The sequence below is a fragment of the Ambystoma mexicanum genome, chromosome 7p (genome assembly GCF_040938575.1).
Source record: "Ambystoma mexicanum isolate Mex_15411 chromosome 7p, UKY_AmexF1_1, whole genome shotgun sequence".
Classification (NCBI taxonomy): domain Eukaryota; kingdom Metazoa; phylum Chordata; class Amphibia; order Caudata; family Ambystomatidae; genus Ambystoma; species Ambystoma mexicanum.
Genome location: NC_090939.1, coordinates 776,333,006 through 776,357,199, shown reverse-complemented (window position 1 = coordinate 776,357,199; position 24,194 = coordinate 776,333,006). Strand labels below are relative to the sequence as shown.

Sequence of the window (24,194 nt, the reverse complement as noted above, 5' to 3'; positions counted from 1 at the left end):
CAGGTGCTTTGGACACGTAAGTGCAGACAGTAATCGCACAATCAGAGGGCCATGTTGAATTCTAGTCCCCTGGGATGTTAAGAAACCTCTCTCGGCCCATAATCGGCCAAAGTTATGGACTATGCCAAAGGCGTACTGGCTATCAGTATAGATATTTACGCTCAAGTTCTCTGAAAATTCACAAGCTCTTGTTAAGGCAATTATCTCTGCTGCCTGGGCAGAGTTATAAGGAATTCTTTTACTCTCCACAACGCTTTTTAATGTCGTGACAGCATGTGCGGCAGTTGATGTGCCATCAGGTAGTTTAAAACAGGAGTCGTCACAAAACAGTTCCCCTTCTGGTTCTTTTAGTGTGTGTCACTTAGATCAATTCTCCCTTTTGTTTCTTCCTCAGTAACCATTAGGCAATCATGGGGAGGCAATTCAGTCCCACCACTGTTTTCCCCAGGCATTGGCATTCATTCTGCTGGATTCAAAGCACTACACCTCATAATTTGGATGTGGGGCGCGAACAATACAATTTCATATCTAGTCAATCTAGCAGAGGTGAGGTGTTGCGCCTGCGTTCTATTGAGTAGAACATCTATGGCATGTGGCACCATCAAAATAAAGGTGTGCCCCAAAACCATCCCTTCTGTTTGTTTCACTGATGCAGCAGCCGCTGCAACAGCTCGCAAACATCGTGGTAGTGCGCGTGCTACAGGGTCCAGCGCAGAAGAAAAATAGCCGCACCGCCTATTTCTTCCACCTTGTTCCTGTGTTAAGACAGACAACGCGCATTCCTTCTTTCTCATGCACAAATAGCCTAAAAACCTTTTCATAATTCGGTGTGCCCAAAACTGGAGCAGAACTCAAAATGGTTTTTAGCAAAATGCTTTCTAACATTCTTCATTCCACTGCAAAGGCATCACAGCATCCTTTTTTGTCAATTCCACCATTGGTTTCACAATTAAAGCGAAGTTTATAATGCATTGACTGCAATAAGAAGCCATCCCTATTATCACGCTCACACCTTTCTGTGTTGTTGGAATAGGCATATCAGAAATACTCTTTATTCTCTCTGGCGTTAATCTTCTCCCTTCCTTTGAAAGTAGGTAACCCAAATAAGATACTTCTTTCTGACAGTACTGGAATTTCTTTAAGCTCGCTTTATGGCCATGTGTAGCTAGATGAGTTAATAATAGAACAGTACCTTCTTTACAAATCCCCTCTGTGTCAGCAGCGATTAGTAAATCGTTAATGTATTGTAGCAACACACAGTCTGCTGGTAATTCCAACATGTCTAGCTGTTCTTTCAATGCTTTACTGTATATACTCTGACTTTCAGTATAGCCTTATGGAATGCGTGTAAATGTGAATGATCGTCCTCCTAGAGTGAAAGCGAATAAATACCTGCTTTCTTTTTGTACTGGAATGCTGAAGAAAGTGTTTTTTAAATCGATAACACTAAAGTATTCTGCTGACGCAGGGATCATTGTCAAAATCGTAGTGACATCTGGCACTAACGGGAATTGGGGGTCTACCACTTTGTTCAGTGCACGGAGATCAATTATGAAACGGTACGGTACCTCATTACCCCCTTTCTTGTACACAGGAAGAATAGGACTGTTACATACACTACCTGTAATCTCTTAAATCACTCCCAATTTCACCAAATCGGAAACAATGCTTTTCAATCCTTTTTCTCATTCTGCTGAAATTTTATATTGCGGAATACGCGGTAGCGTTATTCCTTCTTTTAATGTAATTTTTACTGGCTCTATTCTCAAGCATCCCACATCATTGTCATTCACGGCCCAAATGCAAGCTGGTACCTTACTCAATTCCCCTGATAAAGGTTCCGTCACAAATTCAGAAGTCGGCATAGTCTGGGGAGAAATAGTCAAAAATACCCCATCTGGTGTACAATGAATAACTGCGCTTAGTTTTTTCAGTAGATTCAATCCTAAAAGATTTTCCCCACAATGCTGTTAAAAGAAATGGACAATGTTCAGTAAAAGGCCCTATTGTCATTGCTACTGATTTGGACTCGGGGTTTATTACTGGGGTACCTGCGAACCCTACTGAAATATTCTGTCGCCCTGACAGAGGTATGTCTGGAACCAAGTGATCTATCGAGCACTTTTGTGCCCCCGGGTCTACGAGGAATCTATGCTCTTCATTCCCGATTTTCATCTCTATGTAGGGTCCTTTCTGATTCACGGGAATTGACACTGGTTCCGACCCCTGTCCTGGGCTGTCCTATTGGGGTAACAACCCATCATCCGATGTGTAGTCTCCACTGTTATTATAGTATGCACCTGTCTGATTATCAAAAATGTTCCCTCCCTCTCCCTCTACTTCCCGTTTGTACACCCTGCTGATTTTGACTTTGAGTAGTTTGATTCGGAGCCTGGCCTTGATTCTGTGCACCATTCCCATAATTATTTTGGTGCTGCTACATATGATTTCTGTTGTGACCATTTGTGCCCTCTGTGTGAGGCCTTCTCTGACTATATCCACCTCTATTTTGCAAATGCGGACATTGTGCCCGCCACTGTCCTTCCTCTCTGCAGTATGCACATTGATTTAATCCCAAGGGCCCTCCATGCATATTCGAATTTCCCCTACTCTGTGCATTTCCCCTTCCCCTGTTGTGTCCTGCTACCTGCTGGAGTAACACTCGTGTTTTCAAGTTTGTTCTATCCTTTGCTTCTCTTTCCTTCTCGGTATTTACCCGGTTCTCATAATATTGGGCCATGTGTAATACTTCTCCTAGCGTTTTTGCTTGCCATGCACTTTCTGAAGTCATTATCAAATTTTGAATCGGAAGTATTAATCCCCTCACATATTTATCCACAAATAACCTTTTTCCTGCTTCCGTACTCACATCCTGTCCACTGAAATCTGTAAATACTTCTTCGAATCTGTTGAAATAATCTGTGGACAACTTATCTTTACCTTGAACACACGCCGTCATCTTGTCCCATTGAATTCTTTTCTTTGGGACCAATTGTTTTAACTTCTGTATTATTCGTTCCGGTAATGCTAACATATTCGCCCCTGGCTGTGCACCCACTACTTTATTCTTATCTTCCAGTATTAAATTTGCCCACGTGGCACCATAGGCTGTCTCATCATCTACCTTTCTTATTCATTTCCATATGTCCGCTGGCAAAATTATGGGGAATATTAAGTCTATATCACCCATAGTGAACACTGAGGATTGCAATAAAGAGACTACGTCTTTATAAAAACCAGATGGATTTTTTCGTATGTCAGGGATTGTCTCTTTTATATTAGTCACTTCCTGTCTAGAGAAGGGAACATGCACCTATTGGGCTGTATAATGTGCTGGGATTACCACAGGTGGCGCACTGCCTACTGCGGGAGTCTCTACCTTCGGTACAAAAGTAGGAGGCACTTTTCTCATGGGGAAAGCCATACTCACTATTCCTACCCCCTCCCTCATATGCAACAATATTCCCAAGTCGAGGGATAAGGCTGTCTCTCCTGTTCCTCGTTCCATCGCTGTCTTATATACTGCCAACGATTCAGGAGGGCTCACCTTTTCCTCGCGTATATCTTTATCAAATATTCAACCATTGTTTGTAACTCTCTCCTTTTCATTGCTAACGTGTATTCATCAAATATTCCGTGTATTTCCATTGTGGGAATACTGGGATCTGAAATCCATTTTTGTGCCTCCCGCATCCATACTTTTATCTCCGCACTAATTTGTGCTGCTGGTGACGAAAATCGCTGCTGTTTACCCTTCTCAATATTCTTTCTCCTATTCCCCGGTGTGGCGAGTACTTCAGAATACTCTTCATCCAATTAATTCTTTATTTCAAACCGTCGCTTCACTTGCTCTTCTATTTCTTCATGTCTCCCTCTACAACGGGCTAATGCATTCAAATCCAACAATCGTTGCAGTGGTAACTTCCCAATTAACTTTTTCCATTGTCCCGACAAATATTCCCCCATGCATTCCAACAATACCTGTCTTTCGTTGTTCCTTCTGAAGTCATATAGGGACGCTAGCGTGGATGCCTCATCATTCTCGTCTATATACATTTCCGCCTGTTCTTGCAGCTCACGCTTTCTCTCCTTACTGATCGCGCTGCGAGTTACTCTCGTACATTCATTCTGCTCAATTCCCCTCATGGGAGGGGCGGTCGGAACATTGGCACCCTCTTGATCGGGAGGTGCAGAGGGGGCAGTGAGAGTGGGATACGTCTGCTGGGGCTGTGGTAATTGCGAAACACTCGGGGCTGGCTGGCTAGTGGGCAGTGCAGTATCTGATGCAACCTGTGGCTGTGCTGGCATTGGGAGGGGCTGAGCAACGGGAGGGGGTTGAGCGACAGCTACTGACGTAGTCTGTTTAGTTTCACTCCTCGGGCCCTGTTTTGTTTCAGTTAAAATCTTGTTTATTAATTAGTCCGATGAGTGTAGCTCTCTTTGTGGGTATATTTTTTCAATGTTTAATTCATCGCGCCGTCTTGTCTTTCTCAAGCTATTACTCCACTCCTCCTCCTCCTTCTCCTCAGCTTTCTCCGCCTTTGACTTATGCCTGCGCGCATGTTTCTCTCTACTTCTAAATCGGAGCATTGCTTCCCTCCTCCAGTCCCTAAGGATTTCAAGTGCCCCAGGGCGTGCTCTCTTACTTATCAACACCTTTTCCAGGTTATCTATACGTTCCATCTCAAAACTCCCATTTCTCGGCCACTGAAGATTTTCTGTTTTCTGGTTTGCTTATGCCAAGTTTCACAAAACATTATCGCTCCCTTACCATACTTTATGTACATATCATAAGCCGGCGTTCCTCCCGGTGGTGCTTCGTGGCCAGTTTCCAAAAATTGTTTGCCGCAGCGGAAAAATCCTGCTAAGGTGGACAATTCCCCAGGCATGTTTTAACCTTTCCCTTGGCTAATCAAACTTACCCTGGGTGTTTGATTTTGCAAAATCAACTCTCAACCAATATCAGGATCACTTACGAATCGGGGCACGACTCACAATTCAATCGTATACTAACGCAACCAATAACGTTGTGTCTGCGTATCTCGGCTCTGCCTCGCTTCGGGACCTTCACCTCCTTGTTCGCTGGCCAGGGAAGTCGATCAGGGATAAGCGGTCTGCAGATCTGCAAAGGAGTCTCATCGCTTTTCGCAGGGGCGCCCCGTACATCTCTTGATCCCGGCTTGATCGCTCCCGTCCTCGCCGTTCTTACCGCCTTCCTTATTTTGCAACATACACGATGGAACAAGTGGGGAAGGGTCCCTATTCCGGCGCCATCTTGAAGGGGCCCCTGAGGGACCCTCGGATGTGGAAACAAGGCACAGTCACTACACTCGAATAGATACGCCAGACACGAGGTTCCGTTCCAAAAATCTAGGGTTTATTGCAATACAAAGAAGTCCCAGTTGGCCAAATGGTCCCACGCCCCGCAACGTGTGTCTAAAAGACCTCGGGGGATGCATGAGGGAAGGAAACGTTCATCAGTTACATATATACAAACCGAGCACCTTACAATCAGCAATGACACAGTATAACACATTTGATGCCGCCCCCAATTCATTTCCCTTTGAATTAGAGGCGATGATTGACAAGTGTGATAAATATGACACCTTAGACCCCCATATTAAGTAACGGTTTGCAATCTTCAATTTTACAGACACCATTCTTTATTTGCGAGAACACAGCGTTTCTGTTTTTCATGGGCAAGCTGCGCGTAGGAGACTGGCACATACCAGACCTCACTATCTTAGTTTCGATTCTCGCTCTAGAGGTCAGCCCGCTCTCCGTGGCCTCACTGGGCTCAGAAAGGGGGGCTGTAAAGAAGAGCACAATTCAACTCTTTAAATGCTAGTTTCGTACATTGCTATTCTTTCAGGAGACTCGCTGGCATTCTTGTACTGATTAAATGCCTTGCTCCCTGTCTTCAAGGATATGTGAGGGCATTTCTGTCTGGCTCTCCAGTGTAATGTTTCAACATGTTTCTTAGCCTTGGACCATTGAAGCGAAATAATATCTACAGCAAAGCAGTTTTACATGAGGCAAAGTGGCAACGTTAGAGAGAGCAGAGAGAGAAAACAAAATGGCGATTCTGGTCATCTTAAAATGGCCTCACGCTAGTTGAACTAATAGCTACGTAATAACTAATGAATAGATATTCTTAACACTATAAATGAGGCGGTTGGTCTTCGGCCAAACAATTATTAATTTCCGGACCCTCAAGGGGTGTTTGGTTTTTCTGGACTGACACCTATGGGCTATTTTTTGACCGTTATAACAGCAGTTTCCTTCTGTGGACTACACGCATTACTTGTCCAAACATATCCATGGTGCTGTGTGGATAAAAGCAGGGCACTAGATCAGTTTCCCATTTTTTGTTGGGAGCATTTTTACTCCCCATTTTTATTTTTCGGTAGTATTTGCTTATTTTTAGAGAGTAAAAGTGGCTGTACACCTAGGGCTGCCTGTCCCAAGATATCTGTAGACCATTGGAGCTTATATGAACTTAGATGGCACTGTTGTTTTCCTTCTCAAACCCAGTAGTTAAGCAACATTTGAATGTGCTGTTATGCATCCTCCGATCTGAATATAGTTCTCTTTGCTAATGTACACGCTGTTTGAACCAGTGGCTTCTGTTGGCTTAAGAACCGTGGCTTGGGTCATTTCTAGTGGATGTGACCTCTGTGCGTAGGACAGGCTGGAATTCTCAGCCTGGAATCTGAGAAGCCATCTCTGTATGACAAAGGAACAAAAATCAGAACACATCAGACTCCTCCTTCTCACCAGCATCCCTCTTCTACCTCCTCATGAAACTTAAATTGTGTTCCCTTCTTTCACCAGCAGCCGAACTTTCTCTTGCCTCATCACAAACCAACTGTATCATATTCTGAGAGCAAGGTTCACGGCTGATGTAAGGGATCAACACAGACTGATCAGTGACATGGCTGTCCTAATGATCAAGAAAAGTCGCCAGTGTAGACCAGTGAGGTACCCCCGTGACGGCTCCTTGTCGGGGTACTGCCATGGGAAATAGGATGGTGCAAGCTAAATTCTTTGGTTGCTATTCCTTTTGCATCCCGATAATCTGATAACTGGCTTGCTTTCTGCAAGCCACAGTATTCTTCGATAATAGTGAGCTCCCTTCCAACCTAGTCACCTTGCACGTCTCTGGTGCAAACATCTAAAAATAAAGCTGCGTTCTGTACAGAGCACATCTCCACCAAAGCCCAGGCAAGCACCACACTGCATGCTCGATGTAGGCCAACTTGAGAACCTTCCCAATGCATGGTAGCACTTACAATACTTTCACTCCAGAACAGCTTTTGTGATGGTCACAAAATGTGGTCGTTTATTGACAGACATGCAGCTTGGTTTTATAACATGCATTACATTTGCAGCTCTACAAAAAAGTTAAACATGTTTTTGCTCATCAGTAAAGTAGCAAGTATTAACCCACATCAGCTGTCAGGAACTTCTCAACACAGCTGACCCACTGCCAGAACGGCAGGTTGGGCCATGGGGCAATGGGGGTGGGCCTTTGCCCTCATGCCACACATTGTCTACGATATTGCCATATAGACACCAGACTCCGATCTGATGGACACACTGAACTATGCAGCAAATCGACCCAGTATGGAAATGGCAGTTCTACCACTTAGAGTTGGGGAAACAGTCTGTACACCAAGTAGGTTGATAAATCTGCACCTGAGAAATGGAGTCTAAGGCACATCTCCCGAACACAAGCCTCAACAGATAAATAATTCTGGCTTTTCTCAATATTCTGTTGCTCCATATTTGTCCTCCCCCTTCTCCTCCTGCCCACAAAAAAAGATCTTGGCTTGGCACATTTAAGTCATATATGTTTCTCTGGAATTGATTTTACAATGGTAGACTACATAAAATCACATAGTCGCTTCGATGGAGACAGATACCGAAAACCCAGAGCTTTTTAAAAGCAAATGTTTATCCTTTACAAACACTATTACTTAGCCAGACAGTGAATTGAATCAGCCTGTTGTAGTTTTGGGTGCTTTGAACATTATTGCATTGTTGGTCGATTTTTAAGTCTGCATTTAGATATGTGTTCTCCCTTTTTTTTCATTTGTTCTCCAGGTTTAGGTAAAACGAGAAGGAAGACAAGCGCTCGGGATTCCTCTCCAACCCCAAGTACAGATGCAGAATATCCGTCGAATGGAAGCAGTGGAGATCGCATTTATGATCTTAACATCCCAGCTTTTGTCAAGTTTGCTTATGTAGCAGAAAGGGAAGATGAGCTATCCCTTGTAAAAGGATCCCGTGTTATTGTTATGGAAAAATGCAGTGATGGTTGGTGGCGAGGAAGTTACAATGGACAAGTTGGTTGGTTTCCTTCAAACTATGTTATGGAGGAGTCAGAAGAGGCAACAGTAGATTCTCCAAATGTCCACAGTCTACGAAAAGGAACCTCGATGAGTAATGGCCAGAGCACTAAAGTCTTGCACGTTGTACAGACTCTATATCCATTTAGCTCTGTCACAGAGGAAGAACTGAACTTTGAAAAGGGAGAAACCATGGAAGTGATTGAAAAACCAGAAAATGACCCTGAATGGTGGAAATGTAAAACTTCACGAGGGCAAATAGGTCTTGTTCCTAAGAATTATGTTGTTGTTTTAAGCGATGGTCCTACAAGTAATACTTCTTACATACCTCAAATAAGTTACACTGGACCATCTATTGCAGGACGATTTGCAGGAAAGCCTTGGTATTATGGTGATGTCACAAGACATCAAGCAGAATGTGCTCTAAATGAAAGAGGAATGGAGGGTGATTTTCTCATACGAGATAGTGAGTCTTCGGTAAGTAATATTATTGTTTACCATGTAGTGTAATTCCATTTTGGTATGATGGCATGGCCCTTGTTCTGTTGAGATTAGTCTTAACATTTTCCCTTCACCATGTAAGCATTCCCGTGTTAATTGTGAACATCATGCTGGGTTCTTGCTTTCCTTGACCATTAAAAAAAAAAAACATTAGCGAAATATATGCATTAACAAATGGACTGTTACAAATGGCATCTTTGTTATGGTGCTAGAGCCTTGCTTGTAGACACTCGCCATACATAGAAATAAACTGAAGGACATTGTGCTCTGTGGTCGTTGCATGCTCCTAGATAGCTCACCTAGTAGTCTGGTGGCTTCACACACAAGGGGTATAAAAAGCAATACCTGCTACGGAACCATACCTTTGATTCCAGTGACACCATGACGTAAGAGGTAGCAAAATATCACTATAAGAGCAAGACCATATATTGCACCTGGCACACAAGTCCGTTATCTCCAAACCATGCCCAATACAGTTAGTAGTTAATATTGCAGTTATGTAAGACTATCTAAACACTAATCTACACTGCTGTTAGTGAATGAAATCGTTTAACATGTTTATACCATACCACTGCAAATGCTGTAAATCTACCCACTTGTTAATGGCGAATGTTTGTGTGTGGAGAGTTGTGTTTGTATGGGTGATCACTAAAAACAGTTCATGAACAATGCATGAACCACAAATAGCAGTAAATATGTAGATTGTTCTTCTTTTGCTATGCAACTGTAAAGTCCCTTTAACGGTAAGGTTTTTTCACTGAATATTGAAAGGAAGCGCCCCCAATTCAGCACGATCCTCCCCGCAATGAGAGACAATAAGGGACTCTCCCGTAGTGGGAATAAGGCCAAGACAGAGTGCGGGTGAGCGTAAGTGGGAGTTTATCCAAAAATAAGGCATGCAAAGAACTCTGCAACCTACGAGAGCGCTCTGTCCGACAATAGCAAAGACAGGCGTATTTCTAATACAAAAAACGTCATCAACACCTAAACACTATAGGGGGCACAAGTTAATTGGGATTGGGTGGCGTCGACTAACTATAGGTGTTGCTGCAGCGGGGTTGGTCTTGGCGTGACGACGTCACTGGTCAGCCTCGTGGGTTGGGTTGGGCCTGGCAGGCCGGCTTGAGGTCATCTGCGCGGTGTTGATGTGCTGGGGCAGCCTGTGACAATGACGAATACCTTTCCTGTCTCATTTGCCCTAGGCCATGCACACTGCAGTTATTCAGAAAACGACATTTAAGTTCATTAATAAATCGCTTCAGCAGCTTATCTTATAAAATAAACACAACACATGAGGAATGCACCTCGTGAGAGGTCTGGTGGTTGTCGGTTGGGGTGAGATTTACCTGTGTTCTATTGACCGGTATTTTAGGTCGCGGGACGGGGCTCTGGGGCCTGGGCCGAATGATACATGTCTGTCTGCTGCGTTAGAAGTTATTATATAGATGGGTCTCTGTGTCTTGTCCCAATGATGGGGGTCGTCCTTGCACGGGGTCAGGATTCTTGGGGGGTTCGTGGGATTTATGAGAGGGTGCTGGTAGATCAGTGGGTTCAACCGTGGGTTTATTACCGTGCTGTAAATAACATAGGTGGCGGGCTGTGGCCTTGGTTGCGGCGCCGGGGCCTCTGACTCTCTGAAGTAACGCCAGCTTGGTTGGGGGAGGTGAGGGAGCGCGGCACAAGTCTTAGCTTTTTTATCTGGCAGGCTTGGTGGGGTGGGAGAGGGAATGGCCTTGCATATATCCACAAAGGTATTTTCCTCGTGCGTTGCTGATCAGTGAATGCAGAAGTTCTATACTGTTCTGCCTTATTTTGACGTTATTTAGACACACATATATATTTCAATTTCGTTACACATTTCTTTAATACAGTCGGTTCCAGTACCTTTTCATTACCTAACATTATATTCACTACATTGTGTGCGTATTGTATGTACATTAGACGTTATACGAGGGATATCTAGGTTATGGCCTACAGAGATTGATGCTCGCCGCTTTGGGTGATTCAAAAACATATATGAGTTCAAGTTTCTACATACTATTGAAAAACACTTTTACAGATAGAGGTTACACGTTTGGTCAACATCTTTCTCCGTGGTTATAGCAGCATTAGTCCAGACCTGGAGGGATATCATATAACGTTACATTTTTATGGTTTATTCACATTTTAAACAGAGGTAGTTCATTAATACCAATACTTGAATTATTTTCTACCTTCTTCAGATAGTGATGCTTCAGTTTTTTTTTTTCCTCGCTACCCCGGCCTTGCGGTCCGGGTCATACGGGGTGCAATATCACATTGTTACTAATATAATGTTGCCGTGTTGGCATCTCGGGTTTAGCTCATCTCCGACTTTCTCATGGGAACGCGCTCGCAGCGGATCTGCCAGGGCTGCTGAGGCGGCAGAGATGCATGAAAGGCCCTCCAAAGGTGGGGGCCTCGTTACAGTGTGCTGAACTCACACCATGTTTGCTATGCAAGATGGCGTCTAGGCCTAACTTAATTTTTGGTAAATGCAAGGACAGGGTACGTGTGGGCAATGTCGTCGGCGGGTGAATCCTCCTCCACCTGGGCCCGGGTGGCATGAGGGGGCGCCCACCGAGTCATGGTCCTCACCTGGGGAGGAAGCTGTAGGTGAGGAGGGCCTCGTGGCCATTGCTCCCCTACATTTCCCCCCTTTCGTTACTTAAAGTAACGAATTCTTTAGCTCTTCCAATCTTCTACATTCTTGTTCCTCTATCACTGCGTCATCCCATGCAGGGGTTCCTTTTATAGGCATCCATGCTCTGCACACCCCCCTTAAACTCTCACCTCTCCTAGCATACTCGTCTGGTGTACATGTTAAATATATACAGTCGCCAGTTTCTTCCAGATCTACCCAGACCTCCTCATACCATTCCAGTTCTACGTCTCGTGGTTCTTTGATAGTGGTGTGCCATAGTTTATCTACTATGTACTTATCACGGCACATAGGCACTAACTGGTACCTGGGGGTGTTATCTGCTCCTGTCTGCACATGTACTTCTTGTGTTGCTTTAATTGTACCACCGGAGTTGCCCATTGTCACCATCATCATTGCACCGTTAGGAACTGCGTTAGCACAACATCGGAGGCCCACCTGGCACAGGCAGAACATCACAAGGATGATCACCACTATTGGTATCAGGAACTTCATTGTCACTCCAAGCCATGAGGGAACCCAAGAGAAGATATTGTCGAACCACGAGCTATCCTCAGCTCCACCTTCCATTTTCATCTTCTCGCCCAGGTTATGTACTGCTTCAATAACGTGGGACAGGGACCCATTTTCTGCGTCTTCGGAAGGTACGAACGTGCAGCACGCACTTCCTATTTTTCGGCAAACACCTCCATCGATTGCTGTTAACAGGTCTAGAACATACCTGTTCTGCATGGTCATTAGTCGCAGAGCTCGTAGTTCCACCTTTATTATGTTGAACCCTTCTTCAGTGTCATTGGCCAACTGGATCAGTTCCCACCGTGTGATCTGGAGCCATTTTGCATTTGCTCGTGCTTGGACACTTGATACCAGCGAGGCAAAGAATGTTTCCACGGAGCTGAACAGGCGATACCTGTCTGGGATCTGTGCCAATAAATCAGATGATGCTTGTGATATGTAGTTCGAGGCTCGCTTGTTCCTTGAGAGCTCTTCTCCTTTCCCACCGGAGGACAGGACATAAAGGTGCGCTTGTGTAGTTGGAGAAGCTACATCCTGGTTCAAGCCTCCTTTCATCATGTTACTTCTGTCAATGTGGCTTTCTGGAATCACCATTAGTGTTGAATGCAAAGTGGCCATTGAGCAGCTACCACTCCATGATTGGGGAAGGTGCAGGTACGCCTTGTTTCCGCATACCCAGTATGTGTCCATTAGTGCTGCTGTTCCTTTTTTCATATCTGGGATGGTGAGAGTTTTGTTACAGTTCTGGTTCGTTCCCATTGCCATTTTTCCTTCTCCCTTGAAACATAGTTCGTTTTGTATTTCACTTTGTAGCTTGAAGGGTTTCTCCATCGCTGTTACCCATGTTAGTTTAGGGATGTGTTCTTTCCATATTGGCAAGCACGTTCTTTCCATCCACCGCAACTTGTCCGGTTGGACACCTTTCAGTGCTTCAGCCTTGCACAGCACTTCTTCGTCTTTCCATTTGTTTTCGGAAAACAGTGTCCCTTGTATTGCAAAGAAAGGTTCTTTAAGACAGATCACTCCAGACGCTTGTGAATAGCACGTTTTGTTGTTCTGTAGCATTCTGAAAGAGACATCGTGTGCTTGAAAAGTGTTCTTTATTCTACACAGCGTGAGATGAAGGAGACATTGGGCATCCACAATGGGCAATTCTCGTGGCAACAATACTTTAGGTGTGCCTGATGCATGGGGGATAAGCGAGCAGACATAGCAGCTCTCATTGGTTGTCTGTTTGGCTGTTGTGCTCATATCTGCATACCATTTATTTGCTTGGTGAGGGTGTCGTGGGTCTTCCATTTTGTCTAACCCTAGCCCATAATACTCATCATACCCCTGTCCACCAGTCTCTCTTCTCCGTCTAATTTTCTCCCTTCTTCTGTACCTTTTCGTTATAGTAGGTGAAGAACCAGGCCCCCCTTCCTCCTTCCCACCCCCCTTTTCTAATTCTTCATATAGGGACTTGTGTTCTGTCATCATAATCACTTTTCCATCCTCCTTAATAAACAAGAGATCGTTGTTTGAAGTTGGGGCGGGAGGGATCGTGCGGTTGTTGTATGTTCCAGGTTGGGACATTGTGTCATTATTTACATTTTTGGTTCTTGATTGTGACAGGACAGCAGTGGGTGGTGTAGTATAGTATCCCCACACAAAGTGTGATCCATCCCAGATCAAAAAATCACCTTCTTTGATACCTACAGTTGGAATTGTTTTCGTTCCAGGGGCAAGGGTGGTGTTGTTCCCCCCTCCCCCCTCGTTCATCTCGGTAGAGATGAACGCTATAACCCAGTGTAATACCATACAAAACATTGAGATGAAGAACACGATAGCACACACTGATAAACCACATTCAAATGAATATGTTAATCTAGCCACTAACATCTCTCTAAATCTAACATATCTATTAGTTGCAGGCTGCCCATTCGATGCCATGATAAATCCTGTTTGAGACACAAGAGTTCATTAAATACAAACATGTAAACATTTCCACGTTGTAACGTTTCGGTGATAAAATATAGGGTTGGGTGAGGGAGGGGGTGTGTTGACAGACAAGGTAGCCTTTCAATCATCATTATTCGTACCTTACTTTATATATATATATATAAATAATAAAAAACATGACAGTTTAAAAACAACAATAATAAAAAAAAAACATCTTAAAGAGCACAGGAGAGGAAAAAAGAACCCCACGCAAAACTTTCAAAAATTGTAATAAAAAGAAAATTTGCATATACATATGTACATGTTTTAGTCCAGGACATTTGTTGCGCGCTAATTGTGTTCACTGTTCATCTCATAATGCACACAAAATTCCAATCATTCATTCCGCACAACTTCATCGTCCGCTGTTGCCTGTGCCTCGTCCTGTACCTCACTCTCCGCAGCGCTGTAAGCTTTACGTACGTCTGTCAAATGCACCCAATATCGCAGGCCCTTCACCTTTACTGCTGTGGGCGTGCAAAACACTACCTCATAGGGGCCATGGAAACGTGGTGCATTCCACCTCCGCACAAAACTTCTGACATATAAAAGGTCACCAGGCATTAGCTGTAGTGGTTTTTCAGGCAACCTGTTTGGTTCAGTCGCGTTCCCCTCCTCTCTTGTCGAGGGGGGGGCTAGTTGCTTTGCAATTACGCGCGCTGCCCTTGTCAGTTTTCGCAGGTATTCTGTGAACTCCTCCCCCAATATAGCTGCGCTTCTGTGTGCATCAGAACGCTCACGGAGAGGCGAATGCGCTGTGTGCATTCTTCTTCCCGTGACGATCTCGTGCGGGGACAAATGGTGGTCCTTACTTGGCTGGTTTCGTAGTTCAAACAAGGCCAAAGGCAGGCAGTACATCCAAGTCTTTTTAAGGGAAAAACAAAGTTTAGATAATCTGCTTTTTAACAGGCCATTTATCTTTTCCACGACGCCATTACTTTGAGGATGATAAATCGAACATAGTTTGTGCTTTATTCCCAATAATGTAGTCACTTCTTTAAATAATTCATTAACAAAATGCGTCCCGTTATCTGAGCGAATAACGTCGCAAATTCCCCAGCGCGGAAACACTTCCCGCACTAGGAACTTCGCGGCGCCCTTCGCGTCAGGGCGGGCACATGGACCTGCCTCCACCCACCTCGAAAATGGACATACAACCACAATCATGTATCGAGCCCCGTTACACCTTTCTCCCATGTCTACATAATCAATGTGGAGCTCTCTGAATGGGCCACTTGGTTTTGGTATCGTACCCCTTAGTGTACGCAATGTCATACCTGAGTTGTAAATTTGACATGTCGTGCATTCTAGAGCTAACCTTGTGACGTGTTCCTGGAGGCAAGGTGCAAACCAATCTTCTTGTATCTCTGCCATTATGTGTTTCTTTGTGTTGTGTGCGGGAAAGTGTAGTTGTTGAAATGCTGTTTCTAGCAGCGTAATTGGCATTATCACTTTTCCTGAACTCTCTTGTCGCCACAATAAATCAGTCGGTGATTTGCTGCATCCTCTCTTAGTCCACAGCAATTTTTCCTCTGCACTAGCTCCCTCTTGCAGCTCTATTATCTCCTGTGTGGACATCATGTTGTATCCTGTGGGGACCTCTTGGCTTGCTGTGTGGTGCAACATGTACTCTCCTATTTCACCTTTTTGTAAATATGAAGCTGCTTTGGCAGCGGCGTCTGCTGCCGCGATCCCCAAAGATATAAAATCTGTATTTGTGGTATGAGCTTGACATTTTACGATGGCCACTGCCGTGGGGTCTTGCAGGGCCTCAATCAGTTCTTTCAATAATTCTGCATGCTGGACTGGCGTTCCGTCTGCTCGCCGAAACCCTCTCCGCCCCCACCGGGCCAACCCACCGTGAACTGTTGTTGTCATGTATGCTGAGTCTGTATATATGGTCACTGCGCACCCCTTGGCGGCATGCAATGCTTCTATTAGCGCTATTAGTTCTGCTGCTTGCGCTGAATAGTGTGATGGGAGGCGGTGTTGTACTAGTATCTCATATTCATCTTCCTCTAATCGTACCACTGCCATACCCACATGCTTTTCTCCTGTCTCCATGTCTATTGATGCTGACCCGTCCACAAAATACACCTCACCCTCGGTCAGGGCATTTTCAAAAATCACTTGATCCTTACTTTCGTCACCTGTGTACGTGGCGCAGTTGTGGTTTTGCATGTCCTCTACGGTGCATGCCTCTGTGATAAATGTGGCTGGGTTCACTGTTTTACATCTTACTATATGGATGTTAGCGCTGGACAGTATTATCTCATATGCTGTGGCGCGTTGTGTTGTCAATGTGCTCTTTGTTCGCTCTAATATTGCAAAAAGTGAGTGTTCCACAAACAGTGTCACCGGGCAGCCCATCACTATCGTGGCACTTTTTTCAATTGCGAACGCGGCTGCAGCTAGGGATTGCTCGCACGCGAAATGACCTTGCATTACTGCGTCTAGGGTGCCGCTATAGTAAGCAAGTGGTTTGTGCCCTAAAGATGTTTTCTGTGTCAGTACTGCTGTCATCAGTGTTCCTCTGCAGTGTGAAAATAAAAAGAATTCGCGCCCATAATCTGGATTTGCTAGTACTGGAGCGCTTGATATCAGCTCTTTTAGTGAGTTAAATGCTGTGTTCATCTCCTCTGTCCATTCTATGTGTTTGTGTTCTTGTTGTGCTTCTTTCAGTGCCTGTAACAAGGGCCTTGTGTACGCCGCATAGTCCAATATCCATGCTCGGCAATAGTTACACATACCCAGAAATTTCTGCATCTCTTTTACTGTTTTGGGCTCCCCAATTGTTCTAATCGCCTGTGCCCTGTCTGGTATAATTCGCTTGCCATCCTTTGATATCAGCTGACCCAAGTATAGGACCTCTGTCAGACAGTATTGTAACTTCCCCTTGTCCACCTTGTACCCTTTATTGGCCAATAATGTCAAGAGTGTTATCGAGTCCTGTCTGCACTCTTCCTCAGCCTGTGCACAAACCAATAAATCATCAACGTACTGAATCACTGTGCTTTCTACAGACAAATTCCCCAGATCTTCATGTAGTACCCTGTTAAATATGCTTGGGCTCTCGCAATATCCTTGTGGTAATCTGCAGTGTTCGAACCTCCTTCCTCCCAATGTAAATGCTGTCAAGTACCTGCTCTCTTCTGCTAAGGGAATCGAAAAAAATGCATTTTTTAAGTCAATTACTGTGAAGTGTGATGCTACTTTTGGAATGTTGCACAGTATTGTCGCCGGGTTCGGGACTAAAGGGAACTCCTTCATTACCACATCGTTCAGTGGGCGTAAATCTTGTATCATCCTCCATGAACCCCCCTTCGCTTTTTTGATTGGGTAAATGCATGTGTTGCATGGGGAGTTTGAGGGCACTATTATGCCCTGTGCTAGCAGTGCATCTATTGTTTCTCTGATCCCTTCTTCTGCTTCTCGTGACAGTGGATATTGTTTCACCCGGGGTAGTATTGCTCCCTGTTTTAATTTTATCACCACAGGCTGAACTTCATGCAGCAACCCTACATCGTGGGGGCCATTAGTCCATAAGTTAGTGGGTACTGAACTCATGTCTTCATCAAAAAATGTGTGCGGTGCTCCTACTACCGCCATTAGTTCAACCTTAGTTTGTCTGGCTGTAACTACAATGTCGCAGGGCATTGCCAGTTCCATCACTATTTCACCATCTCCCTCAGTGTCAGAAAATAGCTCCTCGTCCGAGAGCTCTCTCAGCGGGATATTTGCATTTGTACACAATACTGTCCTCCACTCACATCCTTCCATGTCAATACCAATCACACATATTCTGTTTGTTGATACATGTATTGCATGCAAATCCAACGATAGTACTGCCCCAAGAGCAGTGTCAGGGCTTGCTATGGGACGAAAAAGGAATTCTGCTGGGATCCTCCACTCCACCCTTTTTAGTTCTGGTACTATGAGAGCCAATGTTCTCATACCTTCAACAAACATCTCCTCATTTCTTGGTACCCCTCTGATCTCTTTCATGATTGTGTGGCCGTGTATTACTGCTAATAGACGGAGGGGGCATATGCCTGGCGTTGAACATACGATGCCGCTCCCTGTGAATGATATTGTCATATTTAGTTTGCTCAAGAGATCTCTCCCTAGTAAGTTGATGGGAGAGTTTTCATAGTATAGTAAGGGTGCTTTCACTGTTTTACCCCCTACTGTCACATCCAATACCTCTGTGTAAGGAACTTCAATTACAGCCCCAGAGAACCCCTGCGTCTCTAACGTTCTATTAGATAACGGGAACCGGCCCTCTCTAATGCATGATTTCTCCGCTCCCGAATCCACCATGAATATGAATTGCTTGTCTCCTATCTGCGCTCCTATCAATGGTTCCTCTGATGCATTGTGGGTCGTAGACAGTACTGGACACGCAAGTGCTCTCTGTGGGCTGTCCTATGCGGGGTGTCTCATTGCCCCCCCTTGATCGAAAATGTTCCCCGAAACTACTGACACTCCACTGTAAGGTGCGGGGGCGGGTGCCCCATTAGCTACTGTGGCGAAAGTGTTACCAGGCGTGTAGTGCACATTGTCATTATTCTGTGGGCTGGTTTGTGTTCGGTACTGATGTCCGTGTAGTTGTGCGTTACTCCTTTGTACTACATTGTCTGGTTGCTGGTATTGTCCCATGGGGAGGCCGTAAGGGCTTCCTGGATGGGGGTGTCCATACTGTTCTATCTCTTGGAAACCGTTGTTTTGTCTGCTCCTGCATTCTCTTGAGTAATGCCCCCATCTCCCACAATTCCAACAGCTCCCCTGTGGACCTCTGGGACCCTGCCACCCATTTCCTCCCATTCCTCCATACCCTTGTCCTCCTCTTCGACCCCTGTACCCACCTCTTCCTCCTCTTGGGGCCCACTCTTGCCACGTTGGACCTCCGTTCTGCTCCTGCTCTGTCCACTGTCGTTGCCCTTGTCCTGCCCAATTCGCTGCTATTCTCCCTTGTATTGCTATTTGCCCCTCCTCTCCTTCCTCTCCCTCCCGTATGAGTGGGAGTCCCGCTACCGCGGCTGCGACCTTCACCAATTTTGATTGCACCAACTTCGCCTCATCCGCCAACCTTTTCTGTGCTACTTCCCTCTCTCTTTCTTTGATCCGTTTACAATGGTGTACTATTATGCTTTGGATCTCCGGCCAGCCTTTTGCCTCAACGCCTGCTATTTTATCTAGTGCCTTTTGCACTTCCTTTGGGAGCCCTCTCTTAATGATGAAATAAAATAGAGATGTGGATTGGTGCCAGGGCGTACCCGTTTCCGCTCTCCACATCTCCTGCACCCGGAGAATGTAATCCATAGCGTCCTCCCCGTCATTCATGGTACATTGCATTACTGACTGCAAATCAGGGGTATCTGGGAAGGTTTCCCGCAGTGCGTCCCACACCCTTGCTCGCACGGTGTTAAAAGAAGCCCCATCATGGCGATCACACTCTAAAGTTACAGCTGGAAAACCCGCTTTAGCCCATACTCTGTCTGCCTGATCCCCTACTGCGGACACTAGTAGGCTCTTCACATCGCCTACTGCCAGCGGTATACCAGCGGTATGTTTCTCAAATGCATATATCCACTTGCTTGCCCCTCCTGACAGCTGGGGTAGTAACTTCATTAAATTAGCCTTGTCCATCTGAGCCCACGGTATATAGTTTGGCCTCCCGCCCCCCCTGTGGAGTAATGGGAGTTGTAATTTCCCTTTTGCCGTTGCAGCTTCCTTTTCCTTAGTCACTGCTGACTCCAATGACGCCATCTTCCCCACCCTATTTCTTAGTCGTCCCATCCATTCATCTTCTATAGTCCCCAGTGAACATGCACCATCTAGCTCCTCGCCTTCTCCTCCTACTGCCATGCTCAATCTATCACTCTCATCCCCTCCTCCTCTGACATCACATAACAAATCCTCTCTGATCCCTCTCTCCCGTGAGACGTCACCAATGCTTCCTTCTGCTGTCCCCACTTCTATTATTCTGGTCGGTTCTTCCTCAATTCTGAACAGTATTTCCCCCTTTTTCCATCCCTCCTCAATTTGTCTATTTTCGCTCGACGCTCTAGACGTGCGTCCAGATTGTGTGGGGGCGCATGCTGTGCGTTCACATATGTCTTTTATTCTTGAGAGTTCATCTCTTGCCACTATAAGCCTCGACTCTAAGTCACTCGTTAACTTCTCTATATCCACCCTCTGTGTGCCTCCCTGGGCGCGCTCTCTGGTGTTTTCGTATGGTGGGGGTGCAGTTGGTCTTTGTGGCGTGCTGGTCGAAGGGGGAGGCACATAAATCGGGTCGCTATATCCTGCTGCAGGGGCTGGTTTAGGTAATATTGGGTACAACATAACCACTTCCGCAGGTTGTTCTGTACTTAACTGTTCCTTTTCCTCTCGCGGGATCATTAGTGGATTATCTGTGGTGGAAGGTAAATCAATATTTGGGGCTGGAGCTTTGGGTGGGGGTACTTCCTCAAACAATCTCCAAAGATCTAATATCTCCTTCCTATTCTGCCATTGTTTCCCCTTATACTTGAGGCGAATACATGTACATACCATATCAAGAACGCTTTTGTCAAAAGACCCTCCTTCTGGCCAAATCTGGGGCAACCCCTCCCCTTTCAATTCTGTTAACCATTGATCATGATATTTATTTATGCGTTCAGCATATCCCGGCAAGCTCTTACAAATGTGTGACAAGGGAGTTTCAGCCCCCATCCTCTAAATCGCTAGCGCTACCGCGTTCGCCTTCGTTACTTTTGATTAGGTGTAGATATGCGTATGTATACCTTTATGGCACAGACAAGAGCGGACCTCTCAATATTATCACCCACTGTTATTCACTGCGCAAATCTCTTATCACTCACCATATCTCATCTCCTTCCCATTCCCAGGCACTCTTATGTGATCTCACTTGCAATTGATCAAGTACTGGTTATGGCCACACTCTCTGGCACCACCTCGCGGCCACCCGTTCGTCTCCAACACTCGTACGGTGCGCGCACCCTTCACAATACTTTCCACTCACACTTTTGTCTTTTTCCTCCCTTTCCTCCCTAGCCAGCTGTCCCTGTTTTCCTGCTAAGGTTACTGTGTTCACGTCTGTACGTGCCACTACTGAGTCCCCACTTTTTAAGGTGTTCTAACTACTTTATACCCTTCTCATTTTCACCCCCTACCCCGTAGAAATGGAAAAAAAAAAGAAATAGAGAGAGAGAGCACAATCACTAAAAATATTCCCGGTGTCTCCTTTTGCTAGACACCAATAACTTATTTCTCACTTCTTCATATATTCCCAGTACTAGTCTAGATAGCACTATGCGGCGCCGCCTTCCACCCCCTTTCGGAGCTAGGTTTCCGTCACTTCTACCACGTCACTTATTTCTTACTCCTAATGGCCATATGCAAAGAAAGAATAAAGAAAGTTTCAAGACCCGTCTTTAGTAGACCTCCGCAATTCTCCCCCTCTACCTTTCCCCGTTCTTTTATTCCCAATTCCCCTTCTTCTCCCCTTGACGATCACTCGCACTCGGTACTCACGTGCCCGTCTTGAACCGATACTCTCCGAAACTGGGTCCGTCCAGGCGGCGTCACCGGTAACTCAACGGTCAGCCCCTGGCTCCGGCGAGCGGCACTCAAAGGGGATTTTTTTCCAATCGGGATCCCGTACCCTTTCTCATTGAGTGCGCACTTCTTATTGTGCCGGTCGCCGTTGGCGGGCGGCCTCCCGGAGACGGCTCACCGTGCGTATCCCTTCTCGACCGGAGATTCTCGTGCCACAAGGGGGTCGTTAAGAAGGAGTTAGGAAAAATAGTTTGGAGATATCACGCTATCGGGGTCACCACTGAAAGGAAGCGCCCCCAATTCAGCACGATCCTCCCCGCAATAAGAGACAATAAGGGACTCTCCCGTAGTGGGAATAAGGCCAAGACAGAGTGCGGGTGAGCGTAAGTGGGAGTTTATCCAAAAATAAGGCATGCAAAGAACTCTGCAACCTACGAGAGCGCTCTGTCCGACAATAGCAAAGACAGGCGTATTTCTAATACAAAAAACGTCATCAACACCTAAACACTATAGGGGGCACAAGTTAATTGGGATTGGGTGGCGTCGACTAACTATAGGTGTTGCTGCAGCGGGGTTGGTCTTGGCGTGACGACGTCACTGGTCAGCCTCGTGGGTTGGGTTGGGCCTGGCAGGCCGGCTTGAGGTCATCTGCGCGGTGTTGATGTGCTGGGGCAGCCTGTGACAATGACGAATACCTTTCCTGTCTCATTTGCCCTAGGCCATGCACACTGCAGTTATTCAGAAAACGACATTTAAGTTCATTAATAAATCGCTTCAGCAGCTTATCTTATAAAATAAACACAACACATGAGGAATGCACCTCGTGAGAGGTCTGGTGGTTGTCGGTTGGGGTGAGATTTACCTGTGTTCTATTGACCGGTATTTTAGGTCGCGGGACGGGGCTCTGGGGCCTGGGCCGAATGATACATGTCTGTCTGCTGCGTTAGAAGTTATTATATAGATGGGTCTCTGTGTCTTGTCCCAATGATGGGGGTCGTCCTTGCACGGGGTCAAGATTCTTGGGGGGTTCGTGGGATTTATGAGAGGGTGCTGGTAGATCAGTGGGTTCAACCGTGGGTTTATTACCGTGCTGTAAATAACATAGGTGGCGGGCTGTGGCCTTGGTTGCGGCGCCGGGGCCTCTGACTCTCTGAAGTAACGCCAGCTTGGTTGGGGGAGGTGAGGGAGCGCGGCACAAGTCTTAGCTTTTTTATCTGGCAGGCTTGGTGGGGTGGGAGAGGGAATGGCCTTGCATATATCCACAAAGGTATTTTCCTCGTGCGTTGCTGATCAGTGAATGCAGAAGTTCTATACTGTTCTGCCTTATTTTGACGTTATTTAGACACACATATATATTTCAATTTCGTTACACATTTCTTTAATACAGTCGGTTCCAGTACCTTTTCATTACCTAACATTATATTCACTACATTGTGTGCGTATTGTATGTACATTAGACGTTATACGAGGGATATCTAGGTTATGGCCTACAGAGATTGATGCTCGCCGCTTTGGGTGATTCAAAAACATATATGAGTTCAAGTTTCTACATACTATTGAAAAACACTTTTACAGATAGAGGTTACACGTTTGGTCAACATCTTTCTCCGTGGTTATAGCAGCATTAGTCCAGACCTGGAGGGATATCATATAACGTTACATTTTTATGGTTTATTCACATTTTAAACAGAGGTAGTTCATTAATACCAATACTTGAATTATTTTCTACCTTCTTCAGATAGTGATGCTTCAGTTTTTTTTTTTCCTCGCTACCCCGGCCTTGCGGTCCGGGTCATACGGGGTGCAATATCACATTGTTACTAATATAATGTTGCCGTGTTGGCATCTCGGGTTTAGCTCATCTCCGACTTTCTCATGGGAACGCGCTCGCAGCGGATCTGCCAGGGCTGCTGAGGCGGCAGAGATGCATGAAAGGCCCTCCAAAGGTGGGGGCCTCGTTACAGTGTGCTGAACTCACACCATGTTTGCTATGCAAGATGGCGTCTAGGCCTAACTTAATTTTTGGTAAATGCAAGGACAGGGTACGTGTGGGCAATGTCGTCGGCGGGTGAATCCTCCTCCACCTGGGCCCGGGTGGCATGAGGGGGCGCCCACCGAGTCATGGTCCTCACCTGGGGAGGAAGCTGTAGGTGAGGAGGGCCTCGTGGCCATTGCTCCCCTACAATATCATTTTGTTTGTAGTGCTGTGCACTATAACAAATAAATTACCCACTGCATATGGAGCTGGGAGCTTGAATTCGAAGTTACTGGGAATTATACTGTCTCTGCTGTCATTTGCATGGCCTCCATCTGACGGATCTGAAAGAGAGTGGGTGAATTAGGCTAGGTGTGTACAGAGGGAACATTCAAGATCGCTTTACTCTTGTGTTGATGAGTGCAAACTGGAAGTTCTTTTAGTTCTGTGTGCGTCTCCGTTTCTAGGTGTTGTGTCAAGAGCTTAAGGGACATTTGTGTTGAAAGTGGAGCTTCGATTTCCCATGGTGCTAGGGCACAGTGGCCAAGAATGTGGCTGTGCACATTGGTAGTACAGGTTTAGTCCTCTGTTTAATGTCTGTTGGGACAGGAGATCATTTGAGTTAGTG

The 24,194-nt window shown here is 45.7% G+C and overlaps 1 protein-coding gene across 6 annotated transcripts in view; it reads left to right on the top strand.

Annotated features, from left to right (window-relative positions):
• NCK2 (NCK adaptor protein 2) overlaps positions 1–24,194 on the top strand; it is a 231,045-nt gene that overhangs the window by 89,125 nt on the left and 117,726 nt on the right. For all 6 annotated transcript variants that reach the window (XM_069636904.1, XM_069636903.1, XM_069636905.1 and 3 more), the window contains one exon: positions 8,107–8,828. In XM_069636904.1, the coding sequence (XP_069493005.1) occupies positions 8,107–8,828 (722 nt within the window). The remainder of the gene's footprint in view (positions 1–8,106; positions 8,829–24,194) is intronic.